Below are 18674 nucleotides of genomic sequence, written 5' to 3'. Positions count from 1 at the left end.
GGACAGGACAGACTCAGAGATTGATACATGCAAAATGGACATGGGCCAAGAATACACTGATTCAACCATCCCTACTCATGCTGCACAGGGCAAGCACAGCCCTGTTACATGTGTGCGTGAACCACTCAAGTTGGCATGCTCGAGCGGGTAACCATTCTGGGATTCAATCCCTTTCATCCATTTTTAATCACTCCCGAATGTAGTGCCTAGGGTCCTCTGGACTCATCTCATGATCCTAGATCCAAAGCAGGTTGTGGAAGCAGATGTTTTAACCTCATTGTGGTGTTTGTTCCGGCCTGCCGTGTGTCCTTAAGCCAGGACATCCTGAGTGAGGACTCAGATAAAATGGCTGGGGCCATTATTTGACTCCATCCTTTCCCCTTGGAAATGGACAGAAGGCAGTTATATTGGTGGCTGAATTTTATTACAAGACATCCACGCAACCTTATGTGTGTGCTTTAAAAATCACCCTGGATCATAAAAACTCAAAACCTGATCCGTGCCAAGCAGAGAGAAGCTCTGCTCGGCCGTTAAAAATCCTTCTGAGAGACTCTCTTCGCTTGGTTCTCTTTATTAAATCCAACTACTCCTCCCTCTTGGGCCTTTCTTTCGACTTTGAAAGCCTCCCTCCTGCCTCCCTCCACCCAGGAAAACTGGAACGCTTCCATCGCTGGCAAAGTCAGCATTCAAGACAGACGTGCCTGTGGGATGGCCCCAGAGGCTGACCGCTGGCACCTGATAGACAGGCGGGAGTGTGGCCAGGATAAGCTCGGGCTGGCGCCTCGACTTCAGCCTTTTCCGGGGAAGATGGATGGGGTGACGCTTAGCAAAACGTTGATACCAAATTAGTGAACTCTCTCTTGCACGAGTTCTAAAGCAGCCTTCCTCAACCCTAGATTTAAGAACATAATAAGCAAAGCCTTGCTGGATTTAGGCGAGCCTCCTGTTTCCCCACTGTGGCCAACCAGGCGCCCCGTGGAAAATTCCCAAGCAGGTTGTGAAACGATAACCCCACTCCCACTGTCATGGTATTGAGAAAGGGACTGCTTCCGAACCTGAGGCACTGCATAAAGCCATCAAGACATGAATACCCCTGATCACCCCTGAATCTGTCTGATCCCCTTTTAAAGGCACCTAAGCTAGTCGCCATGGGGGGAGCGAATCCTGCATGTTAACTAAGCACTGCATGAAGAAGTCCTTTGTTTTGTCTGCCCTGACAGCCAGTGTGGTATAATGGTTAAAGTGTTGGACTGGGGCTTGGGAGATCTGGGTTCTAGTCCCCACTCAGCTATGAAGCTCATTGGCTGACTTTGGGTCAGTCACTGCCTCTCAGCCTAACCTACCTCACAGGGTTGATGTGATGATAAAAGGGAGGCCCGACCAGGCCCACCCGTGACACCGGCCCTCAACCAGCACATCCGCTCCACATCCCTTTGTGTCGCCTTCAGAGGGCTGCAATTCAGGAATTCCCTGCCCAGCCTCCCCGCCGTCGGTAGTGCTGAGTGAGCGCTCCGCAAATGACCTCTTCACAGCAGGAAAATACAACCGGCTCGCGCGGTCCCTGTCGGAGATGGCTGAAAATGGCTCGCGTTAATAATGCATGCCATGAGTAAGGCTGGCTTTTCTCTCTCCTTTTTTTTTTTGTCAAAATACATCAGCGAACAAAATAATTATTGGCTGAGTACTGCATTCTTGTGAATAATACATTATTTGCTCAAGGGTTGAGGAGATGACTCGTTTCAGACGCATCCCCGAGCCAGAATACAGATTCTCGGCACTGGAAAATACAGATTACCTCGCGGCTCGCCACCCAAGGGCTTATTTCACAATCAACAGTGCTCCAAAGGAGCAGAAGGTTCCTGGGGGAGGCAGGTGATACCTGGCAGAAGCTGCAGCATGGGGGATGCACAACTCTTTTCACCCGCATTCTGGTGGGAGGTGGTTGCATGATAGGAAAGACTGCGCCTGATGGATCACCTCTGCTGATCGAGTCCTGCCCACCTTTGGAGGGATCAGGTGCGGGCGGGTGGCTCTGACGTCAGTGGGATGGTGGATCACTCTGGCCCTCAGTCAGAACTATCTAAGAAAGGAGCTATCCAAGGTGCTGAACCCATTTTGGAGATGGGGTTCAGCACTCAGATAGCTCCCTCAGAGTTTTGACTGGTTCTGACGGATACCCAGAGCAGATTCCCTGCCCCATGACATCGGAGCCGCCAGAGTCCACTGGAGGGAACAGTGCCGAGGTCCAAAAGGCGAAGACATGAAATAGGAAGGCGTCTCAGAGAGATGGACGATTGAGCCGTCTCGCTTAGTATTGCAAGGGTGTGGAGCCTATTTCAGCCCAAGGGCTGTATTAAATTCTGGAGAAGCTCTCAGGGGCCACATTCCAGTGGTGGGCGGGCCCATAGGCAAAAGGGGTGGGGCCCAAATGCCAAAAAAGCCAGCATCTTTTAGCTTGAAGCTCTTCCTGCCAGTCACTCAGCCTTAGGAGAGGCATGTCAACCTTTTAGAAGGGTGAAAGAACTGCACAAAAGCTGGGAAACTGATCAGTGGTCAGAGGAAAGGAGGCAGGGCTATTCGAAGGGGACATGGCTCCCTGGAGACCCCCAGATGGCCAAATTTCTCCTGGGCCCACCAGCAGAAGCTGGTGGCTCTGATGTCAGTGGGGCGGTGAATCCACTCCGGGTTTCAGTCCCAGCCAGTCGGAACCCTGAAGGAGCTCTCCGTTCTCCAAAGTGTGAAGCTAAGGGTACGCACCAGCCATCACTGGCCATTAACCAGGAGCCTATTTTCTACCATCACATTCCAGGACCATTCAGTGACCTAGAGCAGGGGTGTGGAGCCTCAGACCCACAGGCCAAACCTGGAGTCCCAGTCCTACCCGCCAGGGTTCCTTGGAGGGCCACACCCCAATTCCCTGGCCCCCACCGTTTCCCCCCCACACCAGTTGTTTGGTGGTTTCCTGGATTTCGTGTAGATTTCCTCAATTCTAAGAGGTTGAAACACTTCTCCAAAGACAGAGCCACTGGCAATAACAGCTGTGAGCTACAATATGCTGCTGTTTTTGGTATACTGGCCCCGTCCATTTTGTCTTTGGCCCCACCCACCACTGGAATGCGGCCCCCAAGAGCTTCTCCGGAAGTAAAATTGAAAGAGGTTTGACACCCCGGACCTAGAGAGATGGAAGATGAGAGAGAGAGAGAGAGAGAGAGAGAGAGAGAGAGAGGGAATGAGAGACAAAGACAGAGAGAGAAAGAGAAGGTGGGGATGGGAGGTTAAGTGCTTTCCTGAATAACTAAATAGCGTATTTGTGATACTTCATCACTGACAGTAGAATCTCTGGCACAGTCAGAAGCAATGGCTCATATTCCCTTCGCAGCTCAGCCTTCCGGGTGGGCTTCTTCGCTCCCCGCATCATGTCACCTCTTCTGCCGCCACTGTAGCCTTTCCATCTGGCTTTACACAACATTTTGCTGCAGCGTGAAAGCCCATCGGCAGTGCCACGGGCAGCAGAACCAATCGAGGCAGTGGCTCCGATGTCAGTGCTGAACCCAGCACTGCGGAGAGCTCCTGTAGAGTTCTGACTGGTTCTGACGGAAGCCCAGGGCAGATTTGCTGCCCCACTGACGTCGGAGTCACCAGCCTCCGCTGAGTGGAGCCCTCTCACTTCTGCAGCCGATGCTCAGGGAACAGGACGGCAGCGTGCGCCTCCGCGGGAGCGCAACTCGCCCCCTCCCCTCGCCCCACACGCCGGTCAAACTAAGGCGCGAGGCCGCGAGTGAGTTCACGGCTCCGCACGCCAGTGAGCCCACCGATCGCGTTGCTTTCTCAGCTGCAGCTTCTGGCTCGTCAGCTGCCAGAAAACTCTGACTGTTCGGGGGGTGGGAGGGGAGATTATCCCCCTCCAAGGAACCCTTCCCTTCTTCTACTCCACCAAAGCAATTTTGCACACCTCGCGCAACCAGCCATCATGGGGTTCACATACATGGACTGCCGATCCAGGAAACGCACATTTCCTCATCAGATTGATCCGTCGCGTCCTCTGCATAAACACTCTCAAAGCGCATTATGGCATGAAATCACAAGAAGCACAATAAAGTGCCACTGAAAACGGCAATTCTAAAACAAATTTATACACACACACACACACACACACCTATAAAATACATGGACAACAAGATCTTTGGGGTTTAAGTCAAGCATTCGAACTCAGGATGCCGTCGGGGTGCAGCCATGGTTTATAAAGGATTTGATGTGCACACATCACCAGGATTAACAATTTCTGCCATGTTCATTGCTTACCCAGGTGGGCATAAAATCAACAACAGAGCTGAAAGCTAAAGGCTTCTACAAAATGGGCCCTAATGAAGAGCTTGTCAACGTGCACAAACGGAAACTCATACGTAACAGGGCTTGCTGGGGTGCGAGCCTGGGGCGCGTGCACGTGTCTTACACCAGGGCAACCCAGTGGTACCTGGCGAAGCTACAGTACGGGTCATGGCAACTATGCCCAGCCACGCTCCGGTGGAAGGCATCATGGGCTGCATCATGGGAATGACTGCTCTTTATAAGTCACCTCTGATGATAGAGTTCTGCTCATCTTTGGAGGGGGACACTCCAGGGCCAAGGACCAAAAGAACACCAGTTGCTGGGGAACACGGGCAACAGGGTGCTGTTGAGCTAATGCCCTGCCTGTGGGTTCCCGTGGGCAGCTGGTTGGCTGTTGTGTGAACAGAATGCTGGACTAGACGGACCCTTGGTCTGATCCATCAGGGCTCTTCTCACGTTCTTATGTTCTTAACAAGTGAAATGGGGGGGGGAGCGTCTTAGAAAGATGGACGATTGTGCCATCTAGGTTAGTACTGCAGGGGTGTGGAACCTCTTTCAGGCTGAGGGCCGAATTCCACTCTGGAGTGGCTCTCGGGGGCCACATTCCAGTGGTGGGCGGGGCCAGAGGCAAATGGGGTAAGGCCAAAATACCAAAACTAACCGCATATTTTAGAAGAAAGCCCTTACTGCCAATAACAAAGCTTTAGGAACGCGATTTACACCTTTGAGGAATGGGGGGGGGCGGGGAGAAATGCAAAAGCTGAGACACCACCAAATGATTGGTGCCAGATTAGGAACCGAGCTGGGCCAGATTTGGCCCACATGCTTGAGGTTCGACACCCCTGTAGTACTGTATTTTTGTATACATAATATTTTTGTATACATGTTTGAAACCAGCTTCCCAGGTTTCAAACAGAGAACAGGATCTTTCCCACCTTCTGTTTCCTTACTGGAGATTCTGGGGACTGAACCGGGGACCGAAGTTCTGTAGCTCTGCCACTGAGCTATAGTTCTCCCTGTGGTCAGGACCCAATCCACAGGGGGTCCATTTCTGGTTTTAGCATAGGGTGAGAGGTTTCATTGTGGTGGGGCAGAGGGCCAAGACTCACAGCAAGAGAGCGGTGGGCAGACTCCCCCCCTCAAAAGCTGCAGCTCCCAAGGCACCCTCGAGAAAACCGCGGCTCCCAAGAGACATCAGGGGCATTCCTCTTGGAATGCTAGCACAGTGCTTGCTTGCTTGCTTGATTTATTACATTTATATCCCACCTTTTTTCCTCCTTAAGGAACCCAAGGCGGCTGACATTATCCTCCTCCTCTCCGTTTTATCCTCACAACAACAGCCCTGTGAGGTGGGTTGGGCTGAGAGTCTGCGACTGGCCCAAAGCCACCCAGTGAGCTTCCATGGCTGAGCGGGGACTAGAACCCGGATCTCCCGGCTCCCAGTCCAACACTCTCACCACTACCCCACACTGGCTCTCAAAATTGTAAACATTAAATGTCCTGCCAATATAGCTCATTTTCACCATCCTCAAGTTGAAAGGGAGGAAAGGGAGGGGGAGATCCAATCTCCTTCCTTCCTTCCTTCCTTCCTTCCTTCCTTCCTTCCTTCCTTCCTCATTGTGTCTGGCACAGCACCAACTCTGCTGCTCCTGGCTGCTCGATAAGTCTAACCTAAAGGGAAGCCAGGGTATCAGATCTGGGTATTGGGGGGGCTGGGTTTGAGAGAGGGTGTGGGCTAATTCCAAAGTCAGACTGGCTCAGAAAAATGTAGCCAAACTATTTCCGACTGGGGAGGAAACAGCTCAGTTTATTTCGGAGCCAATCCATTCCAGTCCAGGGGGAGGTCTCTGGCCTCTGCCAGGGATGTTGGACAAACTGCGGTGGGTTCAAATTAGTTTGAAATTCTATGAACCCATCCTGCGAATTTTGCAGCGGAGCCGGCTTTTTCTGAGTCACGTGGGTTACGCAGACTTGCAGAGTGGTTTTTCACTTTTGAGGAGGATTTGTGCTCATTCACATTAGCACAAGTGCACATTAGCACTAATGCACACATGCACAAATTCGTTAATGTGAATTAGCACAAGTAGAATGAAATTCTGGTTTAAAAAATCCAGTTCCGACAATGAGCGGTGGACCGAAGGAAAGACGCATGACAATGTGCAAAACACAGATGGAACAGACTTAACACAAACCGCACATCCCTAGTTTCTACTTCCCATGGCCTACCCATCCTCCCTCTTGCAAATCAGTTGAGTCAATAAGAACTCAGCTAGGATACAGCCCAACAAGAGTGTTTAAACTTTGCAAGCCTCATCTTGAGCTCTCTCTGACAACCAAACCCAAGGAGGTGGTGGGATCCTGACATCATCACCCCCTCCGAGAGAGCCAGTAATGCCATCTTGCACACACGCACGCACGCACGCACCTTGTTTTGGAAGGCAAAAGTATATCCATTACATCTTTGGGACAGCAAGACATTTTTGATTTCAGAGTCCCTTTAATGTAAAAGTCCCTTTAATGTAAAAGTAATGGGTGAGATCAAAGCTTCTACTTTTTCTACTCGTGGGCGAGCCAAGCGATGCAGCCAAACGGAATGGCGGTGCCTCCTCATTGTGCAAATTTTTCCCTTTCCTCTACAGCCTTTTCTCTGCTTCTCAGACTTGACCACAGGTTCAGAGAATTAGATATCCAAAAGCCAGTGACACCTAAAATACTGGGCCTGGCGGCTAGTGCCTGGGTTGCTGCAACAGCCAAGAAGCAAGATTATTACACCAGCTTCCTTGATTGTCTTCTTAGCTCCTCAGTTTTGCAAATATTTTTGACCCCCTCCCTGTGGCATGACCCACCTACCCTGACTTCCTCATTCCCCTCTTCTCCACTCAGCTGAGCTCCATCATATCTTCCTCTCAATGACAGAAGGCCTGAGAGAAAAGTGTCTTCATAACAACAGGCCAGAGGGGGTCAGAAGATACCAGCTAACCACCACAAAGGCTTCTGAGACACTGCTCCTGCTGCTGGCTTCAGATCCCACCCCTCACACCTCATACCATTTCTGGGTCTGTTAATATAGGCGAGCGAATGGAGGAAAAATGCAACTTTATAGTTCATATGACAGTCTCAAGTTTTTCTCAGGTCAGTGAGAACAGGTCAGTGGTGGGTGGGGCTAGAGACAAAAGTGGGTTGGTCACCCATTTTCACTTTCTGTGACCCTGTTTCTCTCTCTTTCTGCCACCCCCATTTTTCTCTCTCCCTCTTTCTTCCCACGTAGTGGGCTGTCGGTGAAGGGCAGATCGCACTTGCCAAAGGTCTAAACTGATCGGATGCAGAGAGATTTTGAATTCAGGCCGCGTATGTCTCACCCTTGGCCTCTGAGAACCTTGACCTAAATGAAGCATGTGATGCACTTGGCATAACAGCAGCTATCAAATGGTGCGACATTTTGCAACTTTGCACCTAGCCCTGTTAATTAAACGTGCAAACACATCATATTTAAAGCAACATCACCCCTCCCTCAAACCCCCACATAAACCCTCGCCTGCCTGGCTTGGATTTTCACCTTGTGGCAGATTTGCAAAAAGTGCGATTGTGCCTTTCAGCAAGAGGTAAGGTGGCACTGGCAAAATCTCATATCCTGTAAAATTCCGCACCTCCTGAAGTGAGGTAAAATACCTGGCAGCTGGGAAGTGATGTTTGAGTGTGTGTAAGAGAATGTATTATGTGTGGATGAATTCTTTTTTCACAGCTTCTAGCATCCAAAATGAACTCAAAGAACTAGGGATGCTTACTCTCCAGATGTGTTGGACTACAACACCCTTAATTCCTGACCATTGAGCATGCCAGGTGGGGCTAATGGGAGTTAAGGTCCAAAACATCTGGAGGCAAGAAGGTTGGGGAAAGGCTGAAATAGGTCACAAGGGTTCCCAGATGGTCCCTGTTTACCAGGACTTCACCTGTTTTATGGGCCCTGTCCCAGGTATATATTAGAGACTCGCTGTCTCTAATGCAGGTGTGTTGAATCTCTTTCAGCCTGCAGGCCGGATTCTAGTTTGGAGAAGTTCTCAGGGGTCACATTCCAGTGGTGGTTGAGGCCAAAGACAAAGTGGGGTGGCACCAAAAATACAAAGAAAACGTCAACTCGTTGGAGCTTAAAGTTCTTACTGCAGTAACTAAGCTTTAGGAGAGGCATTTTAACCCTTTAGAATGAGGGGGCGTGGAACCAAAAGCCAGGATTTGTCCTCCAGGCCTGAGGTTCTCCACTCCTGTTCTAATATGTTTCTTTTTGGAGAACACTTGTCCAAAAATAAGAACAACAATATCAAGCAATTCTTTATGGCTCAGAAGAGATGGACAAATGTATGTCAGTTTGGCTTCACCCCACTTAACATTTTCCTTTTTCATTTAAGTTTTCCCCATCCTGTTTATGAACAAGTTTTTGAATTTGGGTACATTCTTTTTTCTTTAAACTCGAACTGAACACAATTCGCACCCATCTGCACAGGCCAAATTCGACAGGAGCAGCGGTGTACCTGCCTGCCTTGGAGCTGTGAAAGAAGGGGAGCCTGCCAGAAAAAGAAGAAGCGGTGGCCACCCTAATTCAGCACTGCAAACGTGGCTGAATACACAGGGATTCACAGGCTTTAAGCTAAAATACGCTGGTGTTTGTGGGACTTTGGTGTGACTCCTTCCACCTTCAGCCCCTCCCACGCTGGAAGGTTGGGCCCTAGAGCTTCTCTGGAGTGGAATTCAGCTCTCGGGCTGAAAGAGGCTCACCATCACTTTGGAGGCCGCATGGAAACAGCTGCTAACTACGGCACCATGCAACACACACCCTGAGGCATCCCCCCTACAGCTTGCAAAGTCCACCAAGCGCCTCTCTTGTCATGACCCGACCTGTACACTATGTTCAGCATCTAAGGCCCTCCTCCGAGGGAGGCTCAGAGGGTGGCAACGACGGAGCAGGCCTTCTCGGTGTTGGCCCCCCAATTCTTATCTGCCCTACAAGGCCCACCTGCTGCCAACATTGTTATCTTTCAGTGCCAGGTTAAACTGGCCCTCTTCTCTCAGGCATTTGGCAGCACAGAATGAGTTTTTAATGAGGTCCTGGGTTGTCTCTGGTTGACTGTTCAAACATTGTTTTTAGATATACGTTGCCTATGTGTGAGCGTTATGTTTTTATGTAAACGCTTTTGCACTTTGTATCATGGATTTTTAAGGCTTCTTAGTTTTTGTGGACTGCCCAGAGAGCTTTGGCTATGGGGTGGGGTGTACAGAAATGTAGTCAATGAAATTAAATGACTCTTTGAACTGTGAAGCACATCTTTCCTAAGACTATTACGTCTTTCTGGTATGGGTTCGGGGGCAATGTGTCCCCAGACGCCACCCGCCATGCACACAGGTGGTTACAATAATCACGTTGCAAGCCAGCCTTTGGGGAAACCCTCCTGCTCACACCAAGCCAAGGAGAGCGGGTTCACCCAGACTGGAACAAATAGCCGCTTCTGTTCCACACTGTGGCACTCTTGGGTACTTGAACTCGCTCTCCTTGAGCCGATCTCAGACTAAAAACATAACGTCAAACATAACCAAATAGAACAAAACAAAACATGATCTCCCTGCCCAAAATCTTGGCCTCTTCATATGAACATCCCCTTCCCTTCGCAAACAACACGTCGGGGGTACTATTTGTTTGCACACACACACGCAGACCTTCAGCTGCCGCCCCAGAAAGAACTTTAGCCTGTTTAAGCCTCAGCATGCTCGTTCCGAGGCTCCCTGGCTTTTCACTTCTCTTTTGGAGGTTCAGTTGCCATAGGAACAGATGGAGGATGCCAGCCGCCTCCCTGCTCACCCCGATGCAGGGCGTGTGCAATGAAAGAGCGATCTGTTCATTGCCAGGATTTGCTGGGGTGGGGCGTACAGAAAAGGGGGGGAAACACTTCCCCAAAGAATGAACATTCAGGAGGTCACAGACAGTGGTTTGAAGGCCCCAGAGCATTGGGATGTAAAGCGGAAAGTGACTCAGCGGAATTTAAGCTGGCTGGTTGCATCCCAAATCCTCCCCCCGCTCCTCTTTCTTTACTCCAGTGGTGTTTTGCACAAAGGTAACCAGCAGGCACTTGGATTATTCCCTCAGGGCAACTCTGCCGTAGCTGGAGATTGAGACTGGGAGCAAGTTGGGGCGTGGGCCACGCGGAGGCCTGGCTGACAAAATTGTCTGTCAACATCCAAGTGTGCTCAGTCAGAACCAGTGTGGCTGCCTCGGCAACTTAGACGCTGGCTGCATGCCTTGCTCTTTCCGAAGGCCCTGACTCAGATGGATTTGCACAGGTTGGCAGGTATAGCCAAGGCCAAAAAGTAATAGTAATTAAGAGTGCAATCCTATGCATGCTTAGACAGAAAAAAGTCCTACAACTCTCAGCATGCCCCAGCCAGCCATGCTGCCCAGACATTCTGGGAGTTGTAGGACTTTTCTCTCTCTAAACATGCAGAGGATTGTGCCCTAAGTCATGTCCTCCCCTTCTAGGGCTGTAGCTCATGCTTTGAGCATTGGAAACTGGTGGTGCTGATTTCGGTGGGGGTTTCCGTCCTGGGTTTCCGTCAGAACCAGCCAGGCCTCTAAAGGAGCTTCCAAGGTGCGGACCCCATTTTGGAGATAGGGTTCAGCACCTTGGACAGCTCCTTTAGAGTTTTGGCTGGTTCTGACTGAAACCCAGGATGGATTTACGGCCCCACTGAAATCAGAGCCACCAGCCGTCACTGGCTTTGGGCCCATGCTACATGGACCCCTGAGAACCACAGCCAATTATTGTAGAGAATACTGGGCCAGATGGACGGTCTCAGTATAAGGTCTATTCTTCATGCAGCAGAGAAAGGCCGCAGTTTAGCGGTAGAGCTCAGCAAAGGCAAGTCTGTGAATTTCGGGTTCTCTCAGTTTCTCATTTTCCCAGTCTTAAGTTCAGTTCATCCTGAACTTTGAATATATTTTTTAAATTTCACATAACCATTGCTATGCATTTTTGTATGCATTTTTTCCTAATGTCTTTATTTTTGTGTTCCAGGTTTAGTTGGGACATGGCTGTTGGCTCTTCTAGCCTTGCCTTTCAATAGCTTGTCCATATATTTGCACAATGGAGCAGGTAAAAAGTTATCTTTAATTGGACTGGTTGAAGTAGAAGGATACAGTCTCCAAGCTGCAGATTCCACTCAAATTCTGCCAGATGAAGAGTCCTGTGTAACTCTAAAGGCTTTGCATATTTCTTCCAGACAAAGAGTCCTGTGTAACTCCAAAAACATCAGTGTTAACTTCACTTATTCCAGTTAAGAGATTGGGGTTTTGTTTTGTTTTGTTTTTCGTTTTGCTTGTTTTGTTTTACCCACTTTGTATTTCAAAACCTTTGGGATCCAGCATATCAACAGCTGCCTTCATGGATATTTGGGATGCTGGCTTTTGCAGTCAATTAACACCAGCAAGGTGAGAAATGTATTCTGGGTGCTCTGGAGAGATGAATGTGAAGCCAAGACGTTACACAGTAACTCTCTGTTAATTATCACCTGACTTAAATTTGGAGGAGGCAAGTGAGCAGGTGAGAAAGCTGAGGCAGCAGAAATAATAATAATATGTTTTTTAAAAATCCGATCTTAAATAGGGAAGAGAAGAGGAAGTTAATGAGCCCAAGGATTAAATAATTCTCACTTTAACTAGTTTCACGTTGCCAGTTCCATGGGTTAAATGCCACAGCCAAGGGGTAACTGGTCCCAACTGTGGACACCAGAGGGTGCGCTCACACCTTGGTTCTGGCTGGGGATGCTGGAAAAATCTGTAACAGATTCAGATGTGTTCGGACTTCTCTGAGCCTGCGGATTCCACAGCAGACTGGCTTTTTCTGAGCCACACGGATTCCGTGAACTTGTAGCTCATTTCTTAAACTTTTGGGATAGATGTGCGCACTGACACTAATGCGCACTGGCACAAGTGGAGTGAAATTTCCATACATCCCTAAAAATAATCTGATAACAGATGATGGACAATGGAACCAAAGACACCTGACCACCCGCGAAACATAGACAGAATGGAATTCTGTGTATCTCTAGTCCTGATTGCCATATATCATGAGTGGATAACTTTGATACTCCAGATGCTTGGGCCTACAACTCCCATGACCCCTCACCATTGGCTATGCTGGCAAGGGCTGATGGGAGTTATAGGCCCGAACATCTGGAGGGCCATCCCTGCCATATATCTTTGAGAGACCCCATGTCCACAATCAATGCCCATGAATAGAATCCTAAGTAAATAATATTAGCCAGCCACATTAGGAAGGCAACTCTTTATTTTCTGGCTCGGGCATCCAACCTCGCATGGCTCTTTCCATGATCTTGGATCTCCCATACCAAACTCCTAAACAGAGATGGATGAATCTGTTGATTGCGGTTGCTCTCAGTTTCTCCTTTTTCCAATCTGAAATTCGGTTTCTCCCGAACTTTAAGATTTCTTTTTTAAAACTGTGTGTGAAATGCTATGATACGTTGCTATTTTTGGCCCTGCCCTTTTTGCCTTTGGCTCCACCCACCACTGGATTATGGCCCCTGAGAGCTTCTTCCAAACTGAGGGAGTAGAGTAGGCTTGACACCCCTACTCTAATTTCTCTGCCCACAAATTGGGTGGAGAATTGAGAGAGGCTGTTTGCACACAGCTCTACCCTCAAATGCTGCAGACGTCCGTCAGAGGGAAGAGGCTGTAGTCCCCTGATCATTTCACTTGCCCTTTTCTGCACCCTTCCAGTTCTACTTGGTTAGCTGCCTGCCCCCCCTCCCCCAAAATTAGGGCTGTACACATTTTGTAAGATCTGTTCCATCTGCATTTTGTGGATTGTCAGGTGCTTTTCATTCTGTCATCCACTCATTGGTGGAATCAATTTTTTCCAATTTCCCGAATTTGCACAAACTCGCACATGCGGAAACATGCAAATCCTTCCCAAAATGCACAAATCCCCCCAAAATGCACATTTTCATGTTTTAGGCAATGGGGGAAATGTGCATTTCTGGCCAGTGGTCTCTGTGTGTGTTTTTTTACGTATTTTTCAATGACTAAATTTGCATAAAATTCCCCGAAGTAAAACAAAACTGGCTTGCAAGTCTGTGGAATCCGTGCAACTTGGGAAAAGCCAGTCCATGGTGGAATCCATGGGTTGGGTTCCTAGAAATCCGAACTCATTTGATTCTGCTGAGAATTTCTCTGGCATCCCTCCCCTACCCCAAATTCCTGGGGTGCAACCAGTCGCCCTGGCTGATCATGGCTGCTGAGACAGGGGCCTGTCCATGCCCTGAGCTATGCTTCCATTCACAAAAGACGGCCTCCTCCGTCTTCCAGATGTGTTCAACTACAACGCCTATCCCTCCCAGGCAACATCCGCAAGGCACCAGGGTGGGGACAGGCTTCCACTGGCAAGAGAGTCTGTCTGCTCCCCAACTGCTGATGCCCGAAGAGGACATCGGAGCCCTCTCGCAATGCCATCACCTGCAGGCAACCACTCCAGTACTTCTTCCTTCTGCAACGTGAGCATCTGAACACATTTCCAGGTTTGCTCGGTTGGTGCAGAAAACAGGCTCCCCCCCGCCGAAGTCTGGAGGCATGGCGAGCCCGTTTACGCCACCTGCCGCGTTTCAGCCCGAAAACAGCTGATCCGTGCAACTTTCCCTTAAACCAGTTTTCATGGTCGGAATACCTGGGAGCTTAAGAACAGAAGCAGGCAGAGGCACGGTGGTTGTGGTGGGGAGGGGGGGCTGCTGAGCCGTGAAAACGCACAATCGCTGTAGCCTGACCAGCCTGCAGCAAGCTGGGTCTGACTAATATTCTCCATGCGAAATCATAATCTGCTGAGACGGATGGGCTTTGGGCTGCTCTTTGGGGCCAGAGGCTGCCTGCTGCTCTCCCGCATCACGCTTTCAATATTTGTTACTTCAGTGACCCCACCTAAGGTGAGGCAGCCCCACAAATGCATCCAAAAATGTTACTAGTCCTCAACATTTATTATTATTATAGCAATAATAACATTTCTTGCACGCCTTTCTAAAAAAAGGCTCAGTGTGACTTACAATTGAATTAAAACATACAACATTTAAAACACCTACAACCATTATCCATTAAAATACAACCACCCATATAACAACTAAAATGCCAGTGACACCCGTAAACAATTTGACTGATGCATGAAACAGCCCTGGGAAGGGCTGGAAATAGAGGGAAGTCTTAACCTGTGCTGAAAAGATGTCAATGCTTTTTCAAACACAGCACCAACACAAAGCCCTTATATACTGGGAGTTTAGGCACTGCTCTAACCCCCTCACTCAGTGCCCCACAAACCACCCCACCTGCTCAGCCCATGTTGAAATCTATTGACTGTTTTGCTTGCTGGAAGCATTTTTTAAAAAACACTAAAAAAAACACTTGGCAGTACTGGGGGAAAAGGGGGTTTAACCACAGCTTTGCTGCTCCCTCTTGTTACACACCGACACACAGAAACACACACACAGATTGAAAGACAGACAGAGACACAGAGCAACACAGACATACAGACACAGACACAGACACACACATGCAGAGATACACACACAGAGAGAGACAGACACACACACACACACGGAGAAACATACAGACACTTTCACCCCACAGCTGAACCTTCAAAGTCACACACACACAAACACACATGCAGATGAACACACAGACACGCACAGAGAACACAAGCACACAGACAGACACACAGAGACATACACAGACACGCACAGAGAAACACAAACATACTTACAGACACAGAGAGACAGACAGACACAGAGGCACACAGTGACACAGAGGGAGAGGGAGAGGGAGAGATGCAGAGACACATACTGAGACACACACAGGGAGAGACACACACAGACACACAGACACGCGCGCATGCAAACACACATGGAGACACGCCCACCCACATGCGTTGCACACAGAGAGACAGGCACGGACAGTTGCACCCCGCAGCTGATGAATCGCGAGCCTGCAAAGGCGATGGAGCGCTTATCCGGCACATCCTTGAGAGCCGGCCCCGGCCCAGGGGGCTTATAAATCAAGCGCCCGTGGCAGGGAGGGGTGCTGACGGATGCGGGGGGCAGTCGGCGTGTGCTAATGACAGGCCCGTGATCAAGAAGCACGCTTCCCTGGTCTGCCGCCGAGAGCCGGGGCCTTAACGGCCCTGTCAAGAATCCCGACGGAATCCCAAGTATCTCCGGGGACAGACAGCGAGAGAGAGAGGCAGACACGCCTGGGATGGGACGAGAGGAGAGCGAAAGGTCAGTGGCTCGGCGCATGGGAGAGGCAGGCTGGAATGGGAATGAGAGAGGCTGTTCTGCCCGCCGCCCTCCCATGACTCAGAATGGCTTGAATAATAATAAAAAGCTCTTAGCTTTCATTGATAGAAAGAAAAGAGCTTAAAAAGCTCCCTGCCGGAGGCAGCTGTATGCCCCTCTTGTTCAGGACAGCTAGAAACTTCCCCAAGCTCTCAACGTTCCACTGTTAGCTGTCCATGGTGCCTGCAATTCACAGGTAGACTGCATCTGCAACAGGATGCTCCATATCACACTGAGAGCCAGTGTGGCGTAGTGGCTAGAGCATTGGACTGGGACTCGGGAGAGCCGGGTTCTAGTCCCCACTCAGCCATGAAGCTCACCAGGTGACTTCAGGCCAGTCCCCGACTCTCCGCCTAACCTACCTCACAGGGTGCTTGTGAGGATGAGAACAGAGAGGAGGAGCTGGACTATGTGAGCTGCCTTAGGTTCCATGCAAACGGAAAAAAGGCAGAAAATAAATGTAATATTACATGCTTTAAAAATATCTCATGGCCAAAGCCGTCACTAGACACATCCTCCACGAATTCCACATGATCCAACTGTTCTCATATGCCAGGGACGGACCCTCTTTTTCTGGTTCCTGTGCCAGGTAACCTCATGATCTTTAGCTTTGAGTTTTGGGGTGCCTTGTTAAAACATGGTTAGCGTGGGTTGCTAGTCTTGTTACCACTCATCAGGGCTAGGCCCCCCACACCCACCCCTTCCCAGGACTCTCTAGAAGGTAAATCCCCAAGTGTGGTGTGGATGTGTTTTGTCTCCAGTGCATATGCATAGAAAGAAATGTGCATGAATACTAAGGTGTCATGCATCTAAGTGCAAATGCATGAACACTAAGGCATGCATGCAAACGAACACTAAACACCACACATCTGCATGTACGTGCATGAACGCTAAAGTGCCACACTTCTAAATCTACGTGCATGAACACAAAAGTGCTACGCATCTCAATGTATGTGCATGAACATTAAAGTGCCACATATTTAAATGTACGTGCCTGAACGCTAAAGTGCCACACATCTAAATGTACATGCACATGAACACGAAAGTTGCCATGCATCCAAATGCACATGAGCACTAAGGCACCATGCATCCAAATGCACATGAGCACTAAGGCACCATGCATCCAAATGCACATACGTGAACTGTGAGACATCATGCTGTGCACAGCTTCTGAGTTTTACACACCACAGCTGCCAAAGTATATCTTGAACAACATATTGTCAGAAAATCATGTCTTTCTGGCCAGTCCTTAACGAAAAGAACAATTCCCCCCTTGGCTTTCAGGTCAGCGGGAGCCAGGCGACTGCAGAGTCAATGAGCACCTCACACATTAAAGAGGCAGGAAAGAGCCATCAGCAATGCGTGACAGTGCAGCGGTTGGGCTTGTGCAGTCATCCTTGGGATACACGTAGGGCATTACAAGCACATCCCTGTGTTCATGTATGGAATGTTGGAGGAGGTGGGATGCGTCGAACCCTTTCCCCCAAACCCACCTCTGTTAGTGGCCTTCAGCACACTTTGAGTTTTAGTGCAGCCCTCTCCCTGATGGGCTAGTTTACTGCATGCAGGGAGATGTTTTCCCCCTTAACAAAGAAGAACATTTGAAAAAGCAAACAGGAACTGCAATAAAACGTTGCGGTGTGCTGAGCTCCTGATTCAGGTTGGATTCAGCTCCTGATTCAGCCTGCCATGCCCTCTTCCAGGACCTCTATTTCATTTCTCAACTCCAGTTTTCCTTTCCCAGACTGTTGGGATTCTGTGGGCACTCGGCCTGCTTAGTCCACCTGGGCTATTGGGGGGGGGGCTGCAGGGGGTTGGGGGTTGGGGTCTAAAGATTTTTTTTGTACTTCTGCAAACCTTCCCTCGTAAGGGAAGTACTCTAATGATTGGGGCCTTTTTGGCAGGGGGTGGGGTGTGTGCAATTCTATACACTCTTCCCTGAGTGTAAGTCTTGTTGAATAAAATGGGACTTACTTTTGAACAGACATGTGTAGGGCTGTGCCTTTGTTTGTTTTAAAAAGGCAACCACAGGGGAACATGACAGAAGTTTATCAAATTATGCACAGGCAGGGAAAGCGGGTGGCATTTTCCTCCCTCTCACACAATACTAGACACAGGGGGTCCTCCCATGAAGCTGAATGGTGGGAGTTTCAGGGCAGATAAGAGGAAGGACTTGTTCACAAAGCATAGAGTTAAACTGTGTAACTTGCTGCCACAAGATGTAGCAATGATGGCCACCAACTTGGATGGCTTTTAAGGAGGATTGGACAAATTCAGGGAGGAGAAGGCTGTCAGTGGCTACTAGTCCTGGTGGCTATATATGACTTCCAGGATCAGAGACAATATACTGGGGAACACTGAGGCTGTTAGCATTTTAAACTGGGAGATCCACTGAGGATAGGAAGGACAGGCAAAATTCATGAAGTCACTCTTTAGGAAACTGGACGGTGGAATAGAAAGGAGGACAAGGGATGCTATGTACATGCCCATCAATTATATTGGCAAGCGTATTCATCTCCCTGAAGGAACATTCTGTACTTTATAAAATAGCCAGTCAAATCCATCACTGTCCTTCTCAGACTGAACCACTGTGTGAGAAGTCCCAAACGTCCCACCCAAAGCATATTCCAAAACCTTACAATTGGCAAAGCCCAAAGGATGCTGGGAAAAGAACCCCCAGCTCACCTGAGCGTTTTGCGGATCATGTCCTCGTCGGTGATCCCATAGTACGTCAGGGTTTCGTTCCAAGTAGGATTTAGCGTGTTCCGCAAGGTTTTGGTCCTCAATTTATTTGCCTGTGGCATGGGAGGAAAAATAAGATATAATGAGAGTTTTACAGATGGACAAATCTGTCAATTTCAGCTTCTCTCCATTTCTTATTTTTCTATTCTCAAATTTGGCTCACCTGAATGTTGAGATTGTTTTTTAAAAATTGCATGAACATTCATACACATTTCCATGTACATTTG

The 18674-nt window shown here is 49.1% G+C and overlaps 1 protein-coding gene across 3 annotated transcripts in view; it reads right to left on the bottom strand.

Moving 5' to 3' along the window:
• The window catches only part of DOC2B (double C2 domain beta), a 109829-nt gene that overhangs the window by 33349 nt on the left and 57806 nt on the right, over nucleotides 1-18674 (bottom strand). For all 3 annotated transcript variants that reach the window (XM_084822946.1, XM_084822945.1, XM_084822944.1), the window contains one exon: nucleotides 18391-18500. In XM_084822946.1, the coding sequence (XP_084679072.1) occupies nucleotides 18391-18500 (110 nt within the window). The remainder of the gene's footprint in view (nucleotides 1-18390; nucleotides 18501-18674) is intronic.

The sequence above is a fragment of the Heloderma suspectum genome, chromosome 16, assembly GCF_057233095.1.
Source record: "Heloderma suspectum isolate Gila_16-S chromosome 16, 16-S_ref, whole genome shotgun sequence".
NCBI lineage: Eukaryota > Metazoa > Chordata > Lepidosauria > Squamata > Helodermatidae > Heloderma > Heloderma suspectum.
Note: the sequence above shows the minus strand (reverse complement) of the source record. Positions and strands in the feature narration are given on the sequence as shown.